The sequence below is a fragment of the Megalops cyprinoides genome, chromosome 12 (assembly GCF_013368585.1).
Source record: "Megalops cyprinoides isolate fMegCyp1 chromosome 12, fMegCyp1.pri, whole genome shotgun sequence".
Lineage (NCBI taxonomy): Eukaryota > Metazoa > Chordata > Actinopteri > Elopiformes > Megalopidae > Megalops > Megalops cyprinoides.
The window spans coordinates 11,452,120-11,472,352 of record NC_050594.1 but is presented as its reverse complement, the minus strand read 5'-3'; the positions used below and the strand labels follow the sequence as shown (position 1 = coordinate 11,472,352).

The 20,233-nt window shown below is 39.3% G+C and overlaps 1 protein-coding gene across 1 annotated transcript; it reads left to right on the top strand.

Annotated features, from left to right (window-relative positions):
* The first annotated feature begins 815 nt into the window (after positions 1-815).
* Positions 816-14,546, top strand: plaat1l (phospholipase A and acyltransferase 1-like). The gene is made up of 6 exons (XM_036542221.1): positions 816-895; positions 1,116-1,126; positions 1,757-1,973; positions 11,478-11,623; positions 12,377-12,630; positions 14,481-14,546. Exons 1-6 carry the CDS (start codon positions 816-818, stop codon positions 14,544-14,546), a joined length of 774 nt encoding a protein of 257 aa, XP_036398114.1.
* The last annotated feature ends 5,687 nt before the right edge of the window (positions 14,547-20,233 follow it).

The following is a 20,233-nucleotide window of genomic DNA, read 5'->3' as shown; positions in this document are numbered from 1 at the left end:
AGAGGAGACAGACTGGAGAGGCCTTCTGGAGGATGAACTTTTATAGCTCACCATCTCAGCACTGACGCAGTGAACCGGTGGATTTTTCCCAGCCATTCCACGGCTATTATCACAAAATTTTCCAAGAGTCACTCAACTGTCCTTTCCCAGGGTCAGTGAATAATTCTCAAGTTTTTTTTTCACAATTGGCTGTTTTTTTTATTTTGCTTTGTGACATTTTTCATTGTAAACATGCACAAAGAAAAGTTGATTTATTGATTGATACTTACCCACAGAGTGCAGAGACTGCTTCACTCAAATTCAAATTGCTTCATGTAGCATTAAGTGGTGAAAGCCTGATCATGTAGATGTGTAATTCTTCAATACATAAGTACACCTACCATGACTATTTTTAACACTACAAGTCCCACAGTGCACCGGTGGGCAAATGTCATTGGAGGATAGGAGGATAGGTGACACTGAGTAACTTATATAGTCACCCACACCAGTGAGTGAATCAATGAGAGGCAACACAGGGGTGTATAGTGTTCAGTGTGTTGAGCCTGTTCAGCATTCAGTATGTTGATTGTGTTCAGTGAAGATGTGGTGGCTGGTCAGCTTACCTGTCAAACCTTTAGATGTTATTTGCAGATGATATACATTTGTCTGATTGTATTGTAGGAACTGAACTGATCAGCCTGAGCCTCAGCTTTGACCCTCACCCAGAGTAGTGTATGCTGCAGGTACAATGTACAGGTAAAACACACCTGGCCACACAGACAACGGCAAAGAAAGCCCTCTCATTGGAGAAGAGGGATAGAGGGTACTGCACCTTGATGAGGATCTGTCTGAGCGCCTCCTGGTCCTTCCCAGCTCTGCACTCTACTGGCGCCATTCGGGTGGGGCAGGGTCATAGGTCAGCATGCTGTGAAAATGCTGTTTCGTGGAAAAGCCTCCTCTTTCAGAACCAGTCAAATCTGCGACGATTGCAGGAGTATTCAGTTTGAGGTACACTAGCCAGAAATGTTCTTATATAGTAATGTTTATACTTTAGGTAAGTATAGAACATGTTTATTGAAATGCATATGATATGTGAATCTCTTATTCTTCCCCCTTCCTCTCTCCTCTATAAGCAGTTACCTCTATGGTAAGAACATGCATTTTCATATGAGTTAAATATTATTATGAATAATTCAATACGAGTCACTGAGTCAGACTACCAGACATAATGTCACTCAACATCAGCAATGAGTATTAAAATGCTTACATGTAATGTCATCAGTGCATTAAAGGCTCAGGATTATATTGTGTTACATCTAAAACTTTCTCTGCAAGACACCATGAAATCATTTAAATAGTAAGGCATTAAGAGATGAACCTTTTACAAACAATTAAACTAGCAAATATATATAATACAATGGTAGTATAACAAAATGCCACATGTCCTTGAAAAAACTGAACTTGCTTCAGAAAATTTGACAGTTTACCCATGAAACCTGACTGTTTAGACCCAGAGACCCAAAGACCAGGTCCCTAAAATCAGATTTACCTCTACACCCTAAACTGGTTAAGTGGTGAGAATCACATCAGAGTCCCTACATGTCTCTCCTGTTGAGGACTACCTGTTTCCTCAGTAGTCCTTTTTTTGGGGTTTTAAAATGCTACCTGTCCCGAAAAGCCCAGTAGCTCCACTCGTCCGCCGTCCTGCTTGTCCCTTCCCTGCCAGCCCTGTCCTGTACCGTCCTGCATGGGTGTCGCGCTGCTGGATTGTGTCCAGAGCAGGCCCGGCCACCCGGCCTTTTCAATGCCCCATCTCCCCCTCACCCTCGGGCCTCCCACCTGCTGGTGTCCTTCAGCAGCCTGGGCCTCTCCTGCCCTGCTGTCCTGTCCAATCAGCCCGCTGACAGGGAGGGAGAGCCTGTGAAATCCCACCTCTCAGCTGTTCTCACGGAGCTGGAGACACTCTACACCACCCCTCCCCTGCTCCACCCAGGGTCCGGCCAACAACTGCGGGGAGATTTTTATTAGCACGCTGCAACAGAAAATGCTTCAGGGAGCACAGCTGAAGGGACAGGTTACATCTCTGCTCTGGATGTGAATTTAATGGGGTTTACATTTAGGTAGTGCTTATTACACATTCCACTTTTCGAGGATGCTCTCTACATTATTTACTCTTGATTAGAGGCAAATAATTATGATCAACATAAAATATTGCCGATGTGTCTAATCTCACTGTTTCATAGAGACAGTAATACTGAAAAATTTAAAGTTACATTTTCAAATCCATCATTAATTTTCCAGCATTATTTTTGTAAAATGTTTACTCATGTAAGCATATGTTTAGGCTGTAATTAATGAAAATCATTAAATGATTTTTTATCATTAAATCTGCATAAACAGAACACACATTATATATCTACTGTATGTAGCATTTTTGTGTGTGAGTGTGTTTGAAGTCATTTATGAGGTAAAATAGATTTTAAAATTTTAGAAAAAATATTTTTTTATATATCAGAATTTGCAGTATGGTTTGTCATTTACCAGAGTGATTTATGATGTAGGAGTTCAAGGCGCATCTAAAAATGTTGCAGGAACAATGGAACACTCTAAACACAGCCATGTACAAATATTCACTAGTCCCTCATGAAGTGCTGTCATAACCCATGATACCATATATACATAAATTCGAAAATTAGTAAAATTTGATCTGGCGTCACATATTTATTCAAATAGTTAAACATTTATTCAGTGGTTCTGTAGGAGATTGGTGATAATATGTTGCAATAAAATGATCTCCATCATTTTAAACAACATCTTTTCAGTAAAATAGGATTTATTTCAAGATATTACATGGTTGACATAATAAATTTGTTATGCACTGAACATACCAATCAGATACCAAGCAGCATATTCGTACTGAATATATAAATGCATACACAACAGAGTATCATAATTGGTTGTAACAGGATTTTATAGCAAGAAATATAAATGTTCTCACTGATTTAATTTTATTTATTTTAACACAGAGACCATGCATACAATGCATTTAATTTAAATCATGACAGTTTTGCATCAACATCCACTCTGTAATCAATACCTTTTCTCCAATGAAGGAGCACATATGCTAATGCTAAATATGCACAATGCTGCATTTCTGGATGGTACAGGTCTGGAAGGCAGCACCCTGAAGCCTGACAAAACCCAACCGCAGGTAAACTCTTCCACAGATAAGCCCATCCACCGGTGAGACCATCAGCAGGTAAGACCGTCCTAGGGTAAGGCCATCTGTAGGTAACCCATGGTAAAATTTAGCTTGCATACTCTTCCTAAGGTGAAACCATTAGCAGATAAAGACTGAGACTGAATCAGAGTTCTGAGGGGGATCTCAGGGGGCGCAAGCAGACGGAGTGATAAATTGGATGAGAAACTGGTTTAATCTCGCCAAATGAGTCATTGGTTGATGATATTAACTGCTGTGCCGATATCTTAATACAAATACCCTTTAAATAACACTCTGGCTTGTGTATAATTGGTTATACATATTATTTTCAGTGGTGACAAAGTAGGATAGTGTAGTGCTGAGGATCAGGGCACATAATCGAAAGGTCATCAAATAGAATTCCCAGGTGGACCACTGCTGTTGTGCCTTTGGGAAAAGTACTTAGCCCTAATTGCCTCAACGCTAATGGCCTGAATGCCCAGCTGCTTAAATGGATAGTATGTCAAATATATATATGTAAGCAGTGTAGCATAGTGGCAAGGAACAGAACTCATAACTGACAGGTTGCTGGTTTGATTCCCCCCTCGGACACTGCTGCTGTACCCTTGGGCAAGGCATTTAACCCAGAATTGCCTCAGTGAATATCCAGATGTATAAATGGATAACTTGTAACCAATGTAAGTCACTCTGGATAAGAACGTCTGCTAAATGCCAGTAATGTAATGTAATGTAAGCTATGTAAATGACTCTGGAGTCAGGCGTCTACCAAGCAAACGTAATATGTATTCACAGCAAGTCAAAGACATACACAGTATGAAGAAACAAATGTGGGAATCATCTGCAGATTGTGGCGCTGTGTGTAACTGTGCGCACTCCTACTTTATCACCTCTCTCTCTGCCTGTCACATGCTGCCAGAGTAACGGGAGCACGCAGCATTCTCTTCACCCTGAGCACGGTCGCACTGCGCTCCGCTGTCGTTAAGGTCAACACCTGTGCGCTGACATCAGTGCGGGACCAGGATCTGGCACCCCATTCATAGAAAGCTGCGCCACTAAGACAGGCTTATGCCGAAATCCAACACTGCGTCTATTTCAGAGGTGCACCGAGTCCGCAAATAGCACAGCGCATTGGCATGGCCTAATTTCTTCCTGAGACTCCCTATGGTTTCGCTGTGAGGTGTGAGTTAACTGTGAAAACTGGACTCACGGTCCAAGTGTGTCTGTAGATACACACATTATATATACACGACCCGCAAACACACACACACACACACACAATTCACACTTCAGCAGAAGATTGCTAACTTGTAAAATGCAACATTGCTGCGTGCCAGGCACTAAACCAAGTCAGCATTGCTGTGCATCTGTTTCCAAAGCTCTGCAAAACCTGATCGGTATTTTAAACATCTTATAATCAGGTCGGTCAAACTATTCTTAAATAACTTAAAGCTGTGTCACACCACTAATAACAATAATAACTAATAATTTGTTCCTTGAAATTGTTACTGCGAGTGACATGTTTAAGTAAGGTTTCATTACTTAGTTTTGTGATATAATAAGATACAATAGAACAGAACAGCTATAGCTTATACATAGCTTTGTCTGTAAGGAGAAAATGTGGCCGCATCATGCAATGTCAATGAACCAATGCATTGCTGAGAATTTGTGACATCACATATTTCTGAATCAGGATGCCAAGCAATTTCAAGTTTATGCTTTTGTTCCATATTTCAAACGTTCATATGTAACACCATGTTCTGTGTTTTCACTCTGACATTGAATACAGTACCAAAGGAAACCTGAATTTACATACAGTATGAACAGTTGAACTCTTTGCTGACTCATTAATGTGCTGTGTGCATGTGCAGCTGCTCCTCTGATAGGCTGAGCTTGGTCCAGCTGTTCTAGAGCTCATTGTGATGGTCTGGAAAGGAAAGGTCAAAGGTGACTGAGGTTTAGATGACGTGGAGAACAGGTGGAAACACTGACAAGACTCTCAAGACAAGACAAGACTCACTGACAAGACCAGTCTCTCTCACAAAAGTGCTTTCCCAAGAGACCAAACTTCCAGGTATTCATTCCCCTTTAATGAAGGTTCAGCAAGAATTACACTTTAGTGCATTTGAACACATAAGGGTCATTAACAGCGGTCTTCTAAGACATAGATTCCATTTCCCTCAAACAGGTTCTGTCAAGAACTTTGTAGAGCCAATTCAAGTAAGCTTTACTTTTGTGTACATTTTGCTCAATACTAACACAACCTCCTGACGGGCAGTCAATCAGATCAATGTAGAGATGTTATGTGTTCTTAAACCAGTTCCTCAAATTCATGTCAACAGGTAATGCAGTGAACTGAATGTGGGCCGTAGTTTTCTTACCACTTAAGGTCAGTCATTCCCGTGACCCCAGTGACCATGTCACAGGTGAGCATCAGATGACATGCTTAGCCCAGAATGCACAGGGTTTGGCTGTGAGTTCTTCAGAACAGCTTTGGGTATTTCTAGAGTGTTGAAGTTAACAGTTATCACAAAATGGTCATATTAACAACTAGCGTAATAACAAATATTTCACACAATTTTTTTTTACAATTGCAAAGCTTTGTTGAGAGTTATGTACAAGTCATACATACTGTCAACAATGAAGTTAGTAAACAGTGGGTTTCTTAAAAAGATCATGCCATTAAAGTTTCAGTTTCTGGCTCCATTCAGGCAGAGAAATTAGCACAGCACATGCACTGGGCTCTGTGGGCAGACTTCAGACATGACAGCTGCCCTATACGCCTGGGAAGAACAACTGCTGCTTCAACCACAACGATCTAGACAGACAGAGTGTGTGTGTGTGTGTGTGCGTGTGTGTGTGTGTGTGTGTGTGTGTGTGTGTGTGTGTGTGTGTGTGTGAGAGAGAGAATGAGAGAGAGAAAGAGAGAGAGTGAATGTGTCTATGCTGCTGTTTTGCTTTTGCATGAGGTAATCGCAGAGATGATGATGGTGATAATGATGATGATGATGGTGTGTGTGTGTGTGTTTGTGCCTGGTGCTGGCTGGGCTAGGGCTCCATGTCTTCTTTCAGAAAGACTTGTTTACAGTGTACCCACTACAAAGCAGCAAGGCTGTAATCCCTTCGAGTTTCCAGAGTAACAGGGCTCTAACCTCTCTGTGATTCCTGGGGAACAGGGTCCTAATCCCTCACTTCTATAAAAGTCAGCTTCTTACAGATGATACTACAGACTAGAGATGATTTCTATCACCGCCTAATCCTTGGAAAGCAACATTTTTAAATGTTTCACATTACAAATTACATTTCATATATAACACTGGGGATGTGTCAATTAAATTATTAAGACTGTGTTGCAATATGGTTCCTATCTCTGTACAAACACATTATTTACTCACATTAATTTTGAGTGGAATGACTATGAAGCTATTATTTATGATGTTATTTTTCACCATTGAAAAAATCATATTTTTGTTCATGGTCATATTAGTATCAGTAAAATATGTTACATGGTTTGTTTGTTGAAGCTTTATAGGTGAAGTTTTGGAAGCTTGATGGTTTCTCCTTCGCTAGCAGAGCAGAGATGAACCGCATGGCCAGCACTGCCTCTTTGCCCTCTGCTCAGATAGGCCTGACTGGCAGCTGCTGTCTGTAAGCCAGCACATATCTCTTTACAGCCCCATCAGCACAGTTTAGCTGAACACGCCGCACTGCACACTGTGTGACTGCTTGTGTCCGTCTTTGGCCTAAAGCTTCTGCTAAAAACAGCAGGATTATGATAATTATGAGTATCATAATTATGCACTATGCCTGGTCTTGGATGGCTCCAGAAAGTATTGAGCCACATATCAATGTTATTCATTTAGTATTTTCTCAGGAGGGGATGTAGCTTGGGTGAACTGTTTGTTTCCAGGACCAGGGTTAAATCCCTAGCATCTCCATGGTAGCTTTTCTTGATTCCTATATCATTCAGACACATAGTTATACGTTGAGAAATGAAAAAAAAAAATAAAAAAACTCTTCCAGTGTTCACAATTACGGTTATATATTACAGTTTACAGGGGAAACTATATGAAAATGAAGTCAGCAGAATTAATAGTGAGTGTCAATTTTAAAGTTTTCAATGAAAAATTACAGTTGCATTTTCAAGGAAACTGACATCAAGAACATGGAAAAAACACCACTAAAATATTACTACCGGTCACTGACTCCCACCACACTATTGGTGTATACCATTCTGGACCCTTTTCTCACCAATCAGCTGTCTCTATTTAGGCCTAGGCTTGGACAGAGCCTGAATAGGTGACCCTCCAGAAAAGGTTGCTGCTGGAAGTGGTGATAATTGGCCATTAGGGGGCAGTAGAACATCCAGTTCCATAACCCCTTCCTCACACAAACACAACTAATCCTTACTAATCCAGCTGTGGTCCTCAGTAGTATGAAGACCAATGGTAACAGTGATACAGAGGCAAGCTAGTGTAATAATTAAGGTCGCTCAAGGTTATGCCCATCTGGGGAGGGTCAGCAAGGGGTTAAAGGTAAAGGGTTGACAGTTGTGAGGTTAGAGAGCACACAGGGAAATCCTCTTGTCTGTATGAGTCTGCACATGCTGGCGTTCCATTACACAAGCACATGATGTGCAGAGAACCTGGTGGAGAAGAATAGATGGACCTGTTCCACCACAGCGTGGAGATCCTGCCATGTGCAAATTGAATTGCACAGTCCTTATACGGTCATGTTGTGATAACCAGGTGCTTCCTGAAAAAATACAGAAGTGGAGATTAGGCTCCCCTGAGAGACTTCAACTCCCGCAGTGAAACCTTTTAACTCTGAAGTTTATCTTAGCATACCCTCCCCAACACTACAATAGCACAGAAAGTAAATTGTGAGCAATGATGGACAGTACACCACACCATACTATTTCATCCCTGAATGTGTTGTTATTCTTATTATTTTATATACTAATATTTTCATAAATTGTTTTCTTGTTTGTTTTTTCTTTTTTTTTTTGTAATTTGTTTTAAATTGTTAAATGTTTGCTGATGTGTTGTTCTGGAAAGCAGTTTTTCCATGTAACAGAGTTCCCTGTGTGTAAATATATATCAACAGAATTGTTAGCATTATTGATGAATGAATATATGTATGTATGTTTATATTAATAGTATTATTATTGCCAGAGATTATGGTAAACAATACTGTCCTAATTCATAGGTGTTAATATTATTTTTCATCCTCATCATCATCATCTTCTTTCCCTTCCTGGCTAGTTCCATCACTTTTTATGTGTGAATTTGTAATGAATGGGCATATCATTATGAGGGAGCCGACGGCTGATCACAAGATCACTTGGTTCTGTTATTTCTTCCCATGGTTCCTTATACCTCCTATTATGCTAATGACAATCAGTTGTTTCCCTCTTTTCCCCACTGACACTCTCCTCACACATCTCAGCTTACCTTGCTGATTTCTCATCATGGATGGCCTGTCATCACCTGTGACTCTGCTTTGCCAAGACAGAGCATCTGCACATCTCCACCAAGTCTTCCCCCTTCCAGAGCCTGACTGTCATCCAGAAAACATCATGTTTTGAGCTGTTCAGATCACATACACCTTTGGAGTGACACTTGCTAGTGGATTTACCTTTGTGGACCACATTGTGGTGGTCAGTAGGGCCTGCAAATTCTTGCTCTACAACTTGCGAAGACTCTGACCCTTCCTCACTACATACTGAATCTAGCTTCTGGACCCCTACAGCTCATCTATAATGCTGCTGCTTGTTTCATCTACAGTCCTCCTAAATACTCCCATGTCTTACCCTTCTGATCTTCCTCCACTGGCTACCAGTATTGGCTTGTATCTGTTTTCAGTTCAGTTCAATTCAGTTTATTTATATAGTGCTTTTGAACGCTGGTGCTGGGCTACTTGGGGCAGCATGGCTCCCCCATATCTGCAAAAGGATATCAGACTTTACACACTGGCAGGGTCACTCCAATCTACAGACCCTACACACTGGGCAGGTCACTCTACTCTGAAATTTCAGGACGCCTAGCTGTCCATACCCCCCTTTATAGTCGTAAGCCCCATTTGTACCCATTTTTTGTTCTTGCCCCGGTGTGGTGAAGTGAATTTCCTATAGTCATTGTGACGGTGGAGACACTAGCTATTTTCTGTCTCAGACTGCAGGTCCACCTCTTCAGACTGCATCCTGACTCCCCTACCCAAGGAATAGGTCACCATTGTTGTATAGCAGGGGGGTGTTGTATAGCAATTTTGCATATTTGAATGTAAGCACCTCTGTGTTGTACTTATGACTTCATCATTGCATGTATGTATTTACGGTAGCACTAGTTACCACAGTACTGTGTGGGGGATGACACGCGTGCAGATGTGGTTGGTTGTATTCAGCATGTTCTGTTGTCCTTTCAACTTTATTAGATGTGGTTTGTACCCTTACTTTGTAAGTTGCTCTGGATAAGTCAGTCTGCTAAATAACTAAATTTTTAAGAGGCCTTCTGTGTGCAATTAATAAAATGAGTGTGCTAATACTTCTGAATTTCCCGAAAGTGAAAATGAAATTGCCATGCCACCAGCAACACAGCATACATAACATCAGCACCAGTGGTTTTCTTAGCCTTTCTTAAACTTCTTCTCCCAATAGAGCTTCAGTCAAGGCATGAAAAGGGTTAAATATAAGCTAAACAAGGTACATAATAAGAAGAAGCAGAGAGGGAGACAAAGAGAAGCAGTTCCTGGGTGGGTGTGCCTGGGGACCATGCTGAGCCAAGCAGAAACGAAAGAATGACAGCACTCAAGTGGAACAATGTGTTTGAGAAAGAAATTTTTGCTTTGAAAGAACCTATGGGAATGTACCAATAAGACCCCACATCTGGTGAGGGCGTGGGCTGGGTACAGCCCTGCCAGTGAACCCTGTCTCGTACCACTCTGTAATAAGGGGCTCCCCAGCGCACCGATGTCCTTACGTTTCACCCTTCACCACAGAGGAGAGACCAGCTTCTCACACCAATGGGCCTGGTAAGACCGTGCTGTCTTTGTCCTTGAATTCGTGTTCATGCTACATTTAATAAAACACACACCTAAATACGAAACAGCTTGCAGCGCCTTCAGTAGATAGAATGAATTTAGTAAGTGGGGAAGTTCAAAGTAAAGCAGAAGCAATGGTTTGAACGATTTAAATTAATTATTTTCAAAACACAGTGTGAAACACAGAAAAGATTAGATGAGGGAGTGATTAGCTGCAGTCAGCCGCCAGTAAATGTCTCTTATGTTTGCGCTTGTAACACTGACATGTGCACGTGTAATGTAATGACATAAAAACGTACCACTCATTGTGCAACCAATGTCATACGATGGAAACCAGTGGTAATGCTTTGAAATGAAATGAAAATATCAATATGAAAGGTTTCATGTATATATCAATAACACATCATCACTGGATGCCATGAAAAATGGTGAAACTCCAGTGTATATGATCACAGTGATATCAGTCAATCCCTAAGTAAAGTTATTCAGTTACCTTTAAGAGGGACATAGTTCAATTCAAGGTGTCTGTGATACTGGCTGTAATATGATAACCTGTGCTGAAAAGTCTTTTCTACTCTGCTTTCCTGTCTCTGTTTGTCCGGGGCTGAATGTGAAACCAAACCTGATTTCCAAACTGAAATATGAAATATTTCAAAAATTAGTATTTTTTAACAAAATAGTCACAACATCATCAGTTTCATATAATGCCTTTAATGCTTGTAATGTTTGTAATTCCAAAATCATCAAATTTCAGATTTGTGCCAGTGGTAGGAACAACCACTATGCACATACCTTTATTCGTTTCGGACTTTCTAAAAAATTTTCTTTCTCTGTCCAGTTCGACAGCAGCTCCAACAGAATGATTGTTTTAGTTGATTTTACTTGATTTAAATAGCTACACCGTGGCTTTAATATGGATACCCTTTACTTTGTGCTCTATTTGTATCAACAACACTGCACAGAAGTCCCAGCAAAAGACAACAAAACATCTGGCATAGTTATGTGATCTGGTACCCTGGTAATGACTGGTGTATGTTTTCAACATTTTTGCCACTGGGGATGACAAGGTCCAGCGCTGGGACTTTTTGATCAAACATAAAACAGAATAATGAAAAATTCCTGTTTGATACATTTTTTAAAGTTATTTTTTCAGTTCACTTGAGGTCATTTTTGAATAGAATAGATTTCATTAGAATCTATTCTATATTCAATAGAAATGTCTGTTTGTCCCCAATAACTTGAGTATCATTCAATTTCAGCGCAATTCGCGTCCTCAGATCTTCCCAGGGGACATCATAGAGTTTCCCCGGAGCAAACACTTCTCTCACTTTGGCATCTACTACGGAGAGAGAGACGGGGTACCTTATGTGGCTCACCTGACATCACGGGGTACGTACCAGACCACGCTGTTTACACGCTCACAAGCCCATTTTTTTTCATTTTTTTCATTTTTCATTTTTTTCCCGTTTTCAGCCCATTGCCCCACCTCCTGTCCCACCTATCTGCCCTGCTGCCACACCCAATACCTGTAGCCCATCCTGCACACCTGTTCCCTGTTATGTCATCACCAGTCTGTGTGTTTATACCCCTCTGTCTGCTGTGTTTCTCTGCCAGTTTGTCACAGTGTTTTAGTCTGGTTTGTTCCCGCCTGTTTGTCTTTTGCTAGGTCTGTTTTTTTGTTTTTTTTTTTACTTTCTGCCTGTTTTGTTGGATTTTGTCCCTTGCCTTGTGTTTTGGATTTTCTGCTCGTGGATCCTCTGGTTTTGACTTGGACTGTTTGTTACTTCCAATTTTTGGATATTCCTCAAATAAATGGTCTGCGCCTGGGTCCTTTTACCTGAAAGCCTGACAGTCACAGCTGTTGTCCATTTGGCTATGGATTTCATCTTGGTAACTGATTCACTGCAGGTTAAGTATCTTCCACAGAGCTGGATTATGAGATTAGACGCCAGACTTGGGTTTTTCAGAAACATCTTAGAACAGTCCAGCTGCCAGCAGTGTAGATAGAATAGGATAAAAATGTGGTTTCAAGCCAAAGTGCCTGTTCATGGCAGCAAGTCAACATCTTTGTATTTGGTGATTTGAGTTCCCCTCACCTCGCTTCATGAAAGTAGTCGAACGGTTTGACTTCTTGTTTCCCAGACTCGGACGCAAAGCTCCTCCTGTACGGTAGAGCCCTGAAGTCCAGCTTGAAGCTGGACCCGCTGGACCTGGTTGGGAAGAAATACAAAGTGAGCAACTATCTAGACGACAAGCACACTCCACGGGATTTCTACGCGCTGATCAAGCCGGAGATCGACGAAGCCATGGGCAAAATGGTGACCTACGACATCCTGTTTCACAATTGTGAGCATCAGGCCACTCTCTTCCGCTATGGAGTGAAGAAATCAATGCAGGTGAGAGCAAGACGCTGGGTCATGTCAAAAGTGCAACTGTAGCTAAGAGTAAGTCAGACATTTTGAGAGTCTTGGCTTACGATCTCAGAAAGGTGGCTGTATTTTGCATTGCTGTCAATCTGTGGTATGAAGCAGGCTGTTTGTTACCAGTGCATTTTTATTTGTAAGTGGTACTGGCCCTGGAGTACTAGAGAACGCACTAGGGTTTTATTTACATCTGGACCCCTATCTATGCAGCAGGGTCATGCATCAGCCTGACTTCTTGCACGTAACCATGTGCTGAAGTTATATTTTATTTTTTCTGTTTAGATAGGGTGACCATACGTCCTCTTTTTCCCAGATGTGTCCTTGTTTAGAGACGCATGTTTTAGGTCCCAAAACGAGGACATGTCCGGGAAAAAGAGGACGTATGGTCATCCTAGATTAGAAAGACATGGATGAAATGGATAGAAAGGATGGTGATGGGTTCTCTGCAGCCTACACCTGACTTTACAGTCTTGGATATTTTGATTAATCTTAAATACATATCTTTCCTTTTTAGTATACTGAATATTAAAATATTTGCTTTTTATTTGATTTTGATCATTCTGACCATCAGGTCTTTGCATTCAAACTCAAGTCTGTGAATAGTAGATGGAATGGTTCTGTAAACATGTATCATTCAGTTTTGTGTTAATTTATGTTTCATATTTCTAAGTAATTGAATAAAGTAAATTAGGGCAGTGATGTCATGCAGTGTTTACTGGATTTGACATTAATATGTATTGGTTGTTAGTAGTTTGTTACAAATATGAATTGTTGTGAGTGGGCGATTGAACAGAGGGATACACGCATAGGTGATTGTTTGTTAGTTTTCATTCATTTTAGCCTTTTACATGAAATGGTAAGAAATGTTTAGATGTAGTAAGACTGAGAACTCAAATGTGGCCCAGAACAGCTTATTTAATTTTTAATTAAGTTTAACTGAGACAGCTGTTTCAAGGGAGAACATTAACATTAACTTTGATAAACACAAAACCACCCTAAAGAACACATTTATTTCACAAACTGAAATGATCTTGTCAAAAAGATCAGTATTCACTGAACAGCTCAATTAATCCTACTTTGCTCATTGAGAGTTAATTAACAATTAGCATCTTTATTGAACTTAATGAATTGAGAGTTCAGTGTAAAAGCCAGTGTATATATCAATTTCTGCTCTGTCAGGTCTCAGCTGGGAAACGCTCTATTAATGCATATACAATAATAGCTTTGAGTACTCTTACATTCATGATCCACTAACTTCAGAATAAACAAATACAATTCTATTGGTCATAATTTTCTATGAAATTTATTTTAACATGTTGCTCAGACAGAATTAGAATTTCATACTTTCAGTTACAATTACTGTAGAAAACGAAGACTAAATTTTTATCTTGCTGTCAAAGATCATGTTTGTATTTGATTTCTCCTAAGGCTGCCGCAGATTTAGAGACAGGCAGCATTGTGGCATACTGATAAGGAGCTGGGCTTGCAACTGAAAGGTTGCTGGATTGATTCCCCACTCAGGCATTACAGTTGTACCCTTAGGCAAGGTATTTAACTCAGGATTACTTCAGCAAATATCCAGCTGTATAAATGGATAATATTTAAAAATTGTGACCTATGTACATTGCCCTGGTTAAGAGAATCTGTCCAGTGGCCATCTAGTGTTTGGTATTTGTTTTCACTTTGACATTGTATGCAAGCACTACAAGAGACACTGGAATTGGAATCAAATTTCTTGTATGTGTAGAAGCATGCTTGGCAAATAAAGTCTGATTTTGATTCTGATCTGCTTAGTGACAGTACTGTAATATTTTCTTTTTTAGATTGACAAAATCTACACCAAGATTTTCCCCACCTGGAAAGAACTATTTGAGAAGAAAAAGTTGTGAGGATTGTTACATGAGTAAAACTGGTGGCTTTGTTTTACACATTTGTGTAAAAAGTCCAGCATTCTTGTATTTCATGTTGACAGGTTTCTGACATAACGTGCAGCTATATAAATCCAGAATTAAGACATTTAGACATATTTTACTGACACTGTAAGCCATGAAGAAATGGATATAAAGTAGTCCTACAATGACTGATTGAATTAATTTTAATGTTATATGTGTGAATAAGCATTATTGATTATTGCTAAACTTCACCCCCAGATATGGATAACAAGTAGCTCCCTTCCTGGAGCAGCAGATGGTAGCAAATCACCCTGTGAGTCTACATTGTTGTAAATGAAGAATGCTTCAATTTAAGCTTTTTATCTATTTTACAGTGACGTAGTTTACACAATTACAATGCCACCCCATCAGTTGAATGCCTGAATGTTAAGAAATTCTTACCAACATATTTCTAAGCAAATATTCAGTGTTTCTCTGTAGTTTATGGGGAGTATCAAGCTATATGGGTGGCATTTATTTGAAAATGATTTTATAGCTTTTGTGTTCAGATGCATTGTGCTTGACCAGTCTCGTGGCTTTTGTTCCTATTTTCTGTTTTTGATCCTTTGAGAGAAACATTTTTTCATTTAATTTGATCGGTTATTTTTTTCCATCCTGGTTTTTCTGTTTCATACATTATTGTCATTCTTTAAATATACTGTTTCATGCAATTGACTGTTCTGAAGTGAGATAATAGATGCTGGATTGTGCCGATTGGTGATTTTGGGATGGAGGTGTATTTCTGGGGGCTAGAGGGGAAACCAAGGTGCCACCATCCTCTCACTCATATTGCTGTTTGTACTTTGCCTGTTTTTGTGTTTGCATTTGAATAAGAACCTTAATATTTAAAAATGTTGGCTTGTTGATGATCGCATATCCAGTACCAGTCTAAAGTTTGGACACACCTGATTAAGATAATGGGAAACATGCATTTAATGACACTTTGATCTAAAGACATATGCTTGAAATTTGTTTCAAGCATTTAAGCGTATGTTTGAATTTCTTCCCTAAAAAAAAAACATACCAAAAAAATAGATTTTTGATTTGTTCAACACCTTTTTGGTCTCTGCATAATTTTGTTTGTGTTATTTCATAGTTTTGATGTCTTTACTATTATTGTAAAATGTGGAAATATTACAAATAAAAAACAACCCTGTGTCTAAACTTTTGACTGGCACTGTATTCCCTGCATCCAGCTATATGTGAATTTGAATGTGAATGTGATTCTGTTGTGCACTTCAGCAGACCTATTCCAGCCACACCATACCTTGCCATACATAAATCACACTGCTTAGAAGGCTTTGAAACCATGGTCATCAGCAAGAGTATTATAAGAGTAGAATTGTAAGAGGCCAGCCTGAGCATCACAAATTATCTTCATGTGGCATATCATTGACAGAATAATGCAGATTCTTTCATAAAAGTGAAAGCAGAATATTCTATTTCAACTATATGAATCAGGGTAAAGATGTTCAGTTTAATAATCAAGTTCGAGTAAGAGGGTAAAAACGTATTGGGCTGTGGAATCAGCTGAAAATCATAATTGAATCCACTAGAGGGAAGTAATGAGTCACAAATGAGTTTGAGTGACAAAGGCAATACATTCATAACTATTTTTACATCATGAAGATGTATTTTTACATCATGTCGATAAAATAATGATGTTAATGTCTGAACTGTTAAAATTGGGAAAGAATTTGTATTTCTACAAAGCTGAGATTTTAAACCTTCACCCTGACATAGTAAATGTGTGTCTGAGCCTCTTATCCACTCAGCAAGTCACAATATTTGTTTAGTTTTAGCAATTATTTTTCCAACAGCATATCAAGGAAAGCTAAGCTATGAACTATAATGTTACACAAACTACAGAGACGTATTCAACAATTAGCCATAGTATGCATTTTTGAGTGTTATAGATTAAGAAAAACAGGGAAGAGAAGGCTACTTTTCTTTACTTTACTTGGCCATAATCATTATTATCACAAATGAAAGGCAGACGACCTGATTAAAATTGCATGTTGTCTATTACAGACTTTCTCGCATCTGGTCCCAGGGACCCACCATGCAAAGGCTGAAGGGGTGGGCCTCAAATCTGAAAAATGCCATCATGTGAGCCAGGGTCCTCCTTAATGAGTTCCAAATTAATTTGGTTTGATTTAACTATTTATTGAATACTGACCTGGATTTGATTGACAAATAGGAGAAGTTTGCTTGAAAGAAATAAAAAAAAATCTTAGGTATGCCACTATCATCTTATTTTCAAAACTGAAAACTGAGTAAGCACATGCTGTGATTACCGAGGAGCAGCCTGTCACATGTCATGTATCTGATTCAAAACAGCTTATTGATCTACAAATCCCCCATTGCATTAAATAAAGATTGTCTATTGATAACTTAATCCATTTTTTTCATGACCCTGTGAACGTTGACCTTAATGTATCCCCAGGGTGTAATGGACAGTACAGCACAGTTCCCCCTGACAGATTTAAGATCGTCTTTTTGAATAACACAGGCCAGTCCTTCCATCAAAAGCAACAGTGAAATGAAGTGAAGTGAAGTGAAATGAATGCTTGTATTAATATTATTACGATTACGACTACAACTACTAGTACTACTACTACTAATAATAATAATAATAATATAATAATATAATATATAATATAATATAACAAAAACACATTTTTTTCCATGTTCTTTCCATTTATCAGCATATCCAATTACAACTTCCTGCCTTGCCACCCATAGCTGTGAAAAGTGAAAATATTCTTATGGGAACATAACATCAGTCATAGTCACAGTCATATCTTGGGATCAGTGTTTTCCTCTAGATATGAGCTCCAGGTATTGGGCTCAAACTACTCTGATCAAGGGCATCACATGTGATCAAGACTATGCTTTTCAATACATATATCAAAGCACTCAGTCTTAAGGCTGGTTTATGCTTCTTGTGGTCAGCATGGCCGGAAGGGCCACACAAACTAAATGACATAATTCTGGCCAAAGGAGCAGGTTGCATTTATTGCAAGCAAGGGTCACACTGTTTGCCGTGAACCTCCTGGAATTTTTAACAATACGAGGGTGTAGCAGTCAACCGCAAGAGTCCCACATGATTAGCTGAGTAAAGTTGCCAGAGATTTTTGAGGATACACTGCTTCCTTTCTGTTCAGTATCGGAAGGGAGAGCCCAATGGAGTAAATCCAAAGCACATTAAATTCACACTCTTCCTTGCAGGCTGTTTAGAATTTTCGCTTTGTTGGTGCACACATATTCGCATCATATTTTCACATATTTTTCAGCCCTACTGCTCCTGTTAAGATTTTCAGTGTGTGTGTGCTTTTTTAGCTGTTTTAATCCTTAATCCACGCTCTGCTGCATTTTGAAATTCTCATATACGTAATAGATTACAGTGGGACTGATTAGTGAGAGAGAATACTGAGATCCTCATGGTTTCACACTCAGTTTTGAATTCTGTCAAATTCATTTTGGATCTTTTACAGCCCCAGGGCAGTTTCAGGCTACTTTTGATTCCATCTTTTACACAAAGAAGTGAAATAAAAATGTCATCTGAAAACCCAGCAGTTATGATCAATGTCTCACTGTACGAAGGGTTGTACTGTGGAAAGTCATGTTTACAGCTGGTATCAGTGTGGAATATCAGGGCCAGCAAGTGCCACTCCAAGCAAACTTTTTTTCAGTTGCTCATTTTAATTTAATTGAACATTTGTAAGGTTAATTCCTATTTAACCCAGTAATGAACCCATCGACATTCATGAAAAATGTGAACAGTGATTTGCTCTATGCAATGCATATCATAACTATTTTACTTTTAATTAGATTGCACTAACAAGGTGAGAGAGATCAAATTCAGCACAGAGCAGAACCAAGCATCTGTAACGTAATGCTTTCTGTAGATCATATTGTGGTTTTACTAACTGGAAATATGGAATATGTACAGGACTTGTCAGGGCCCAAAAGGCAGTTAAGGCTTTCAGAGCCATTGTTTCTGCAGTACTACTAGTAGGTGATATCAGTTTCAGATGTGAGGGACCACAATAAAATCAGTAGTACCAGAAGACTGCTAGGCTTTGGAAGTCCCTACCTCTGTGAGGAATGCCTTTTTCCTGACAGACTGAGAGATGCAAACTGAAAAAACACAAGATAATCAATGAATGGCTTACTTTCTTGCAGGAGTTAAAAGCCCAGATTCAGTGCACTATGTTCTCAATGTATTATGCCCACAAAGAAGTGATTTTACTCATAACCTGCTCAACACAATGCCTACTGTAACTGAAATCATCCAAAAATGGTGAGCAAGCAATGGAAAAATGTATTGCCAAAAGGTTTAACTCAATGTTAAGGACAAAGCAAACTATGGATAGATTGACTTGCTAGTCCCTTTGTCTGCAGTCTATCTAGAGCAGACAAGAAAGACTGAGCCCAGAACTGTAGTAAGGCCACAGGACATTCACACAGAGCAGTGTGAAGGCATGGTTTTGCCTTCCAAACTCTTGCCTCTGCTTTTCTGGTCTCATTTAAAGCAGCATAAATCAATCCAAAAAACAGTGCTGCTTCCTATGCTGCCTCCCAGTTCTAAATTGCCAGCGAGATTTCCCAGTAATTTCCTTTGTTTCTTAAACACACTGACTCTCATGTGAGCCAGAAAATATGTCAATAAAAATCAGGCTCCTTTAGTAAGTATCCTGATGACTTTTAAGTTTAATGTTCCTTACCTTCAGTTTGCATGCCTCAGTCCTTTTATTGCTCTCTGTTGAATACACCATTTCAGTACAGCTCCCGACATCCCGTAGGTGCTGTATACGGCAATGACATAACTAGACTGGTAGCCACTGGTTGATCATATTGCCCGAACTGTGGCCATGGCACTAACAGGGTCTCGGGCTCAAAAGACAAGTCTCCTCCATAAGCTAACACTTGAAAACAGCAAGCTTCTACGAGGAAATGATATTCTAAGCGATCTTTCAAATATAATGGAGAAAAGAACAAGCCTGACACAATGATAAGGAAAAAAAATGCTCAAATCAAAAATGATCAGCTGGCCCAGCTCACATGTCCAGTTGTTACTTAAGTTATTGTAGGTTTCACTGGTGTACACAGAAGAGGTGAAAGTTATCTTGGGTAAAAAGTTATCTGGGGTAGAGACACTGACTGAAATTCCTTTTTTTTCCACTCTTGCTGGACACTGGTGATTCTGCTGACTCTCTATGGCAAGTTGGAACAAATATCAATGTCACTTAACATGAATAAAACTCATCACACACTGACCCTGAAAATACAACTCACTAATCATAAATCAGTTTGACCTAATTTTTTAAATTATATCAAGAACAGAATTCACTCTACATTCACTCTGTTGAAAATTAAGACATGTTGTATGTCATATTTGTAAATTTTATAGGACAAAGAATTCAGTTCAGGAAGAGTTCAGTTCGGTTTTTAAAATATGCTATCAAATGTATTACACAACTAATAAAGTAGTGGTATTTCTAACTTTCATTGTACATCGGAATGTATTTTTAATATCTAATCTTGATACAGTGTGAAAGATCAACGCTATGGCACCATGTGATAAGATGAAATTGGAAATGAATGTACAGTCCACATAGATCCCATGATCGTTATTTTAT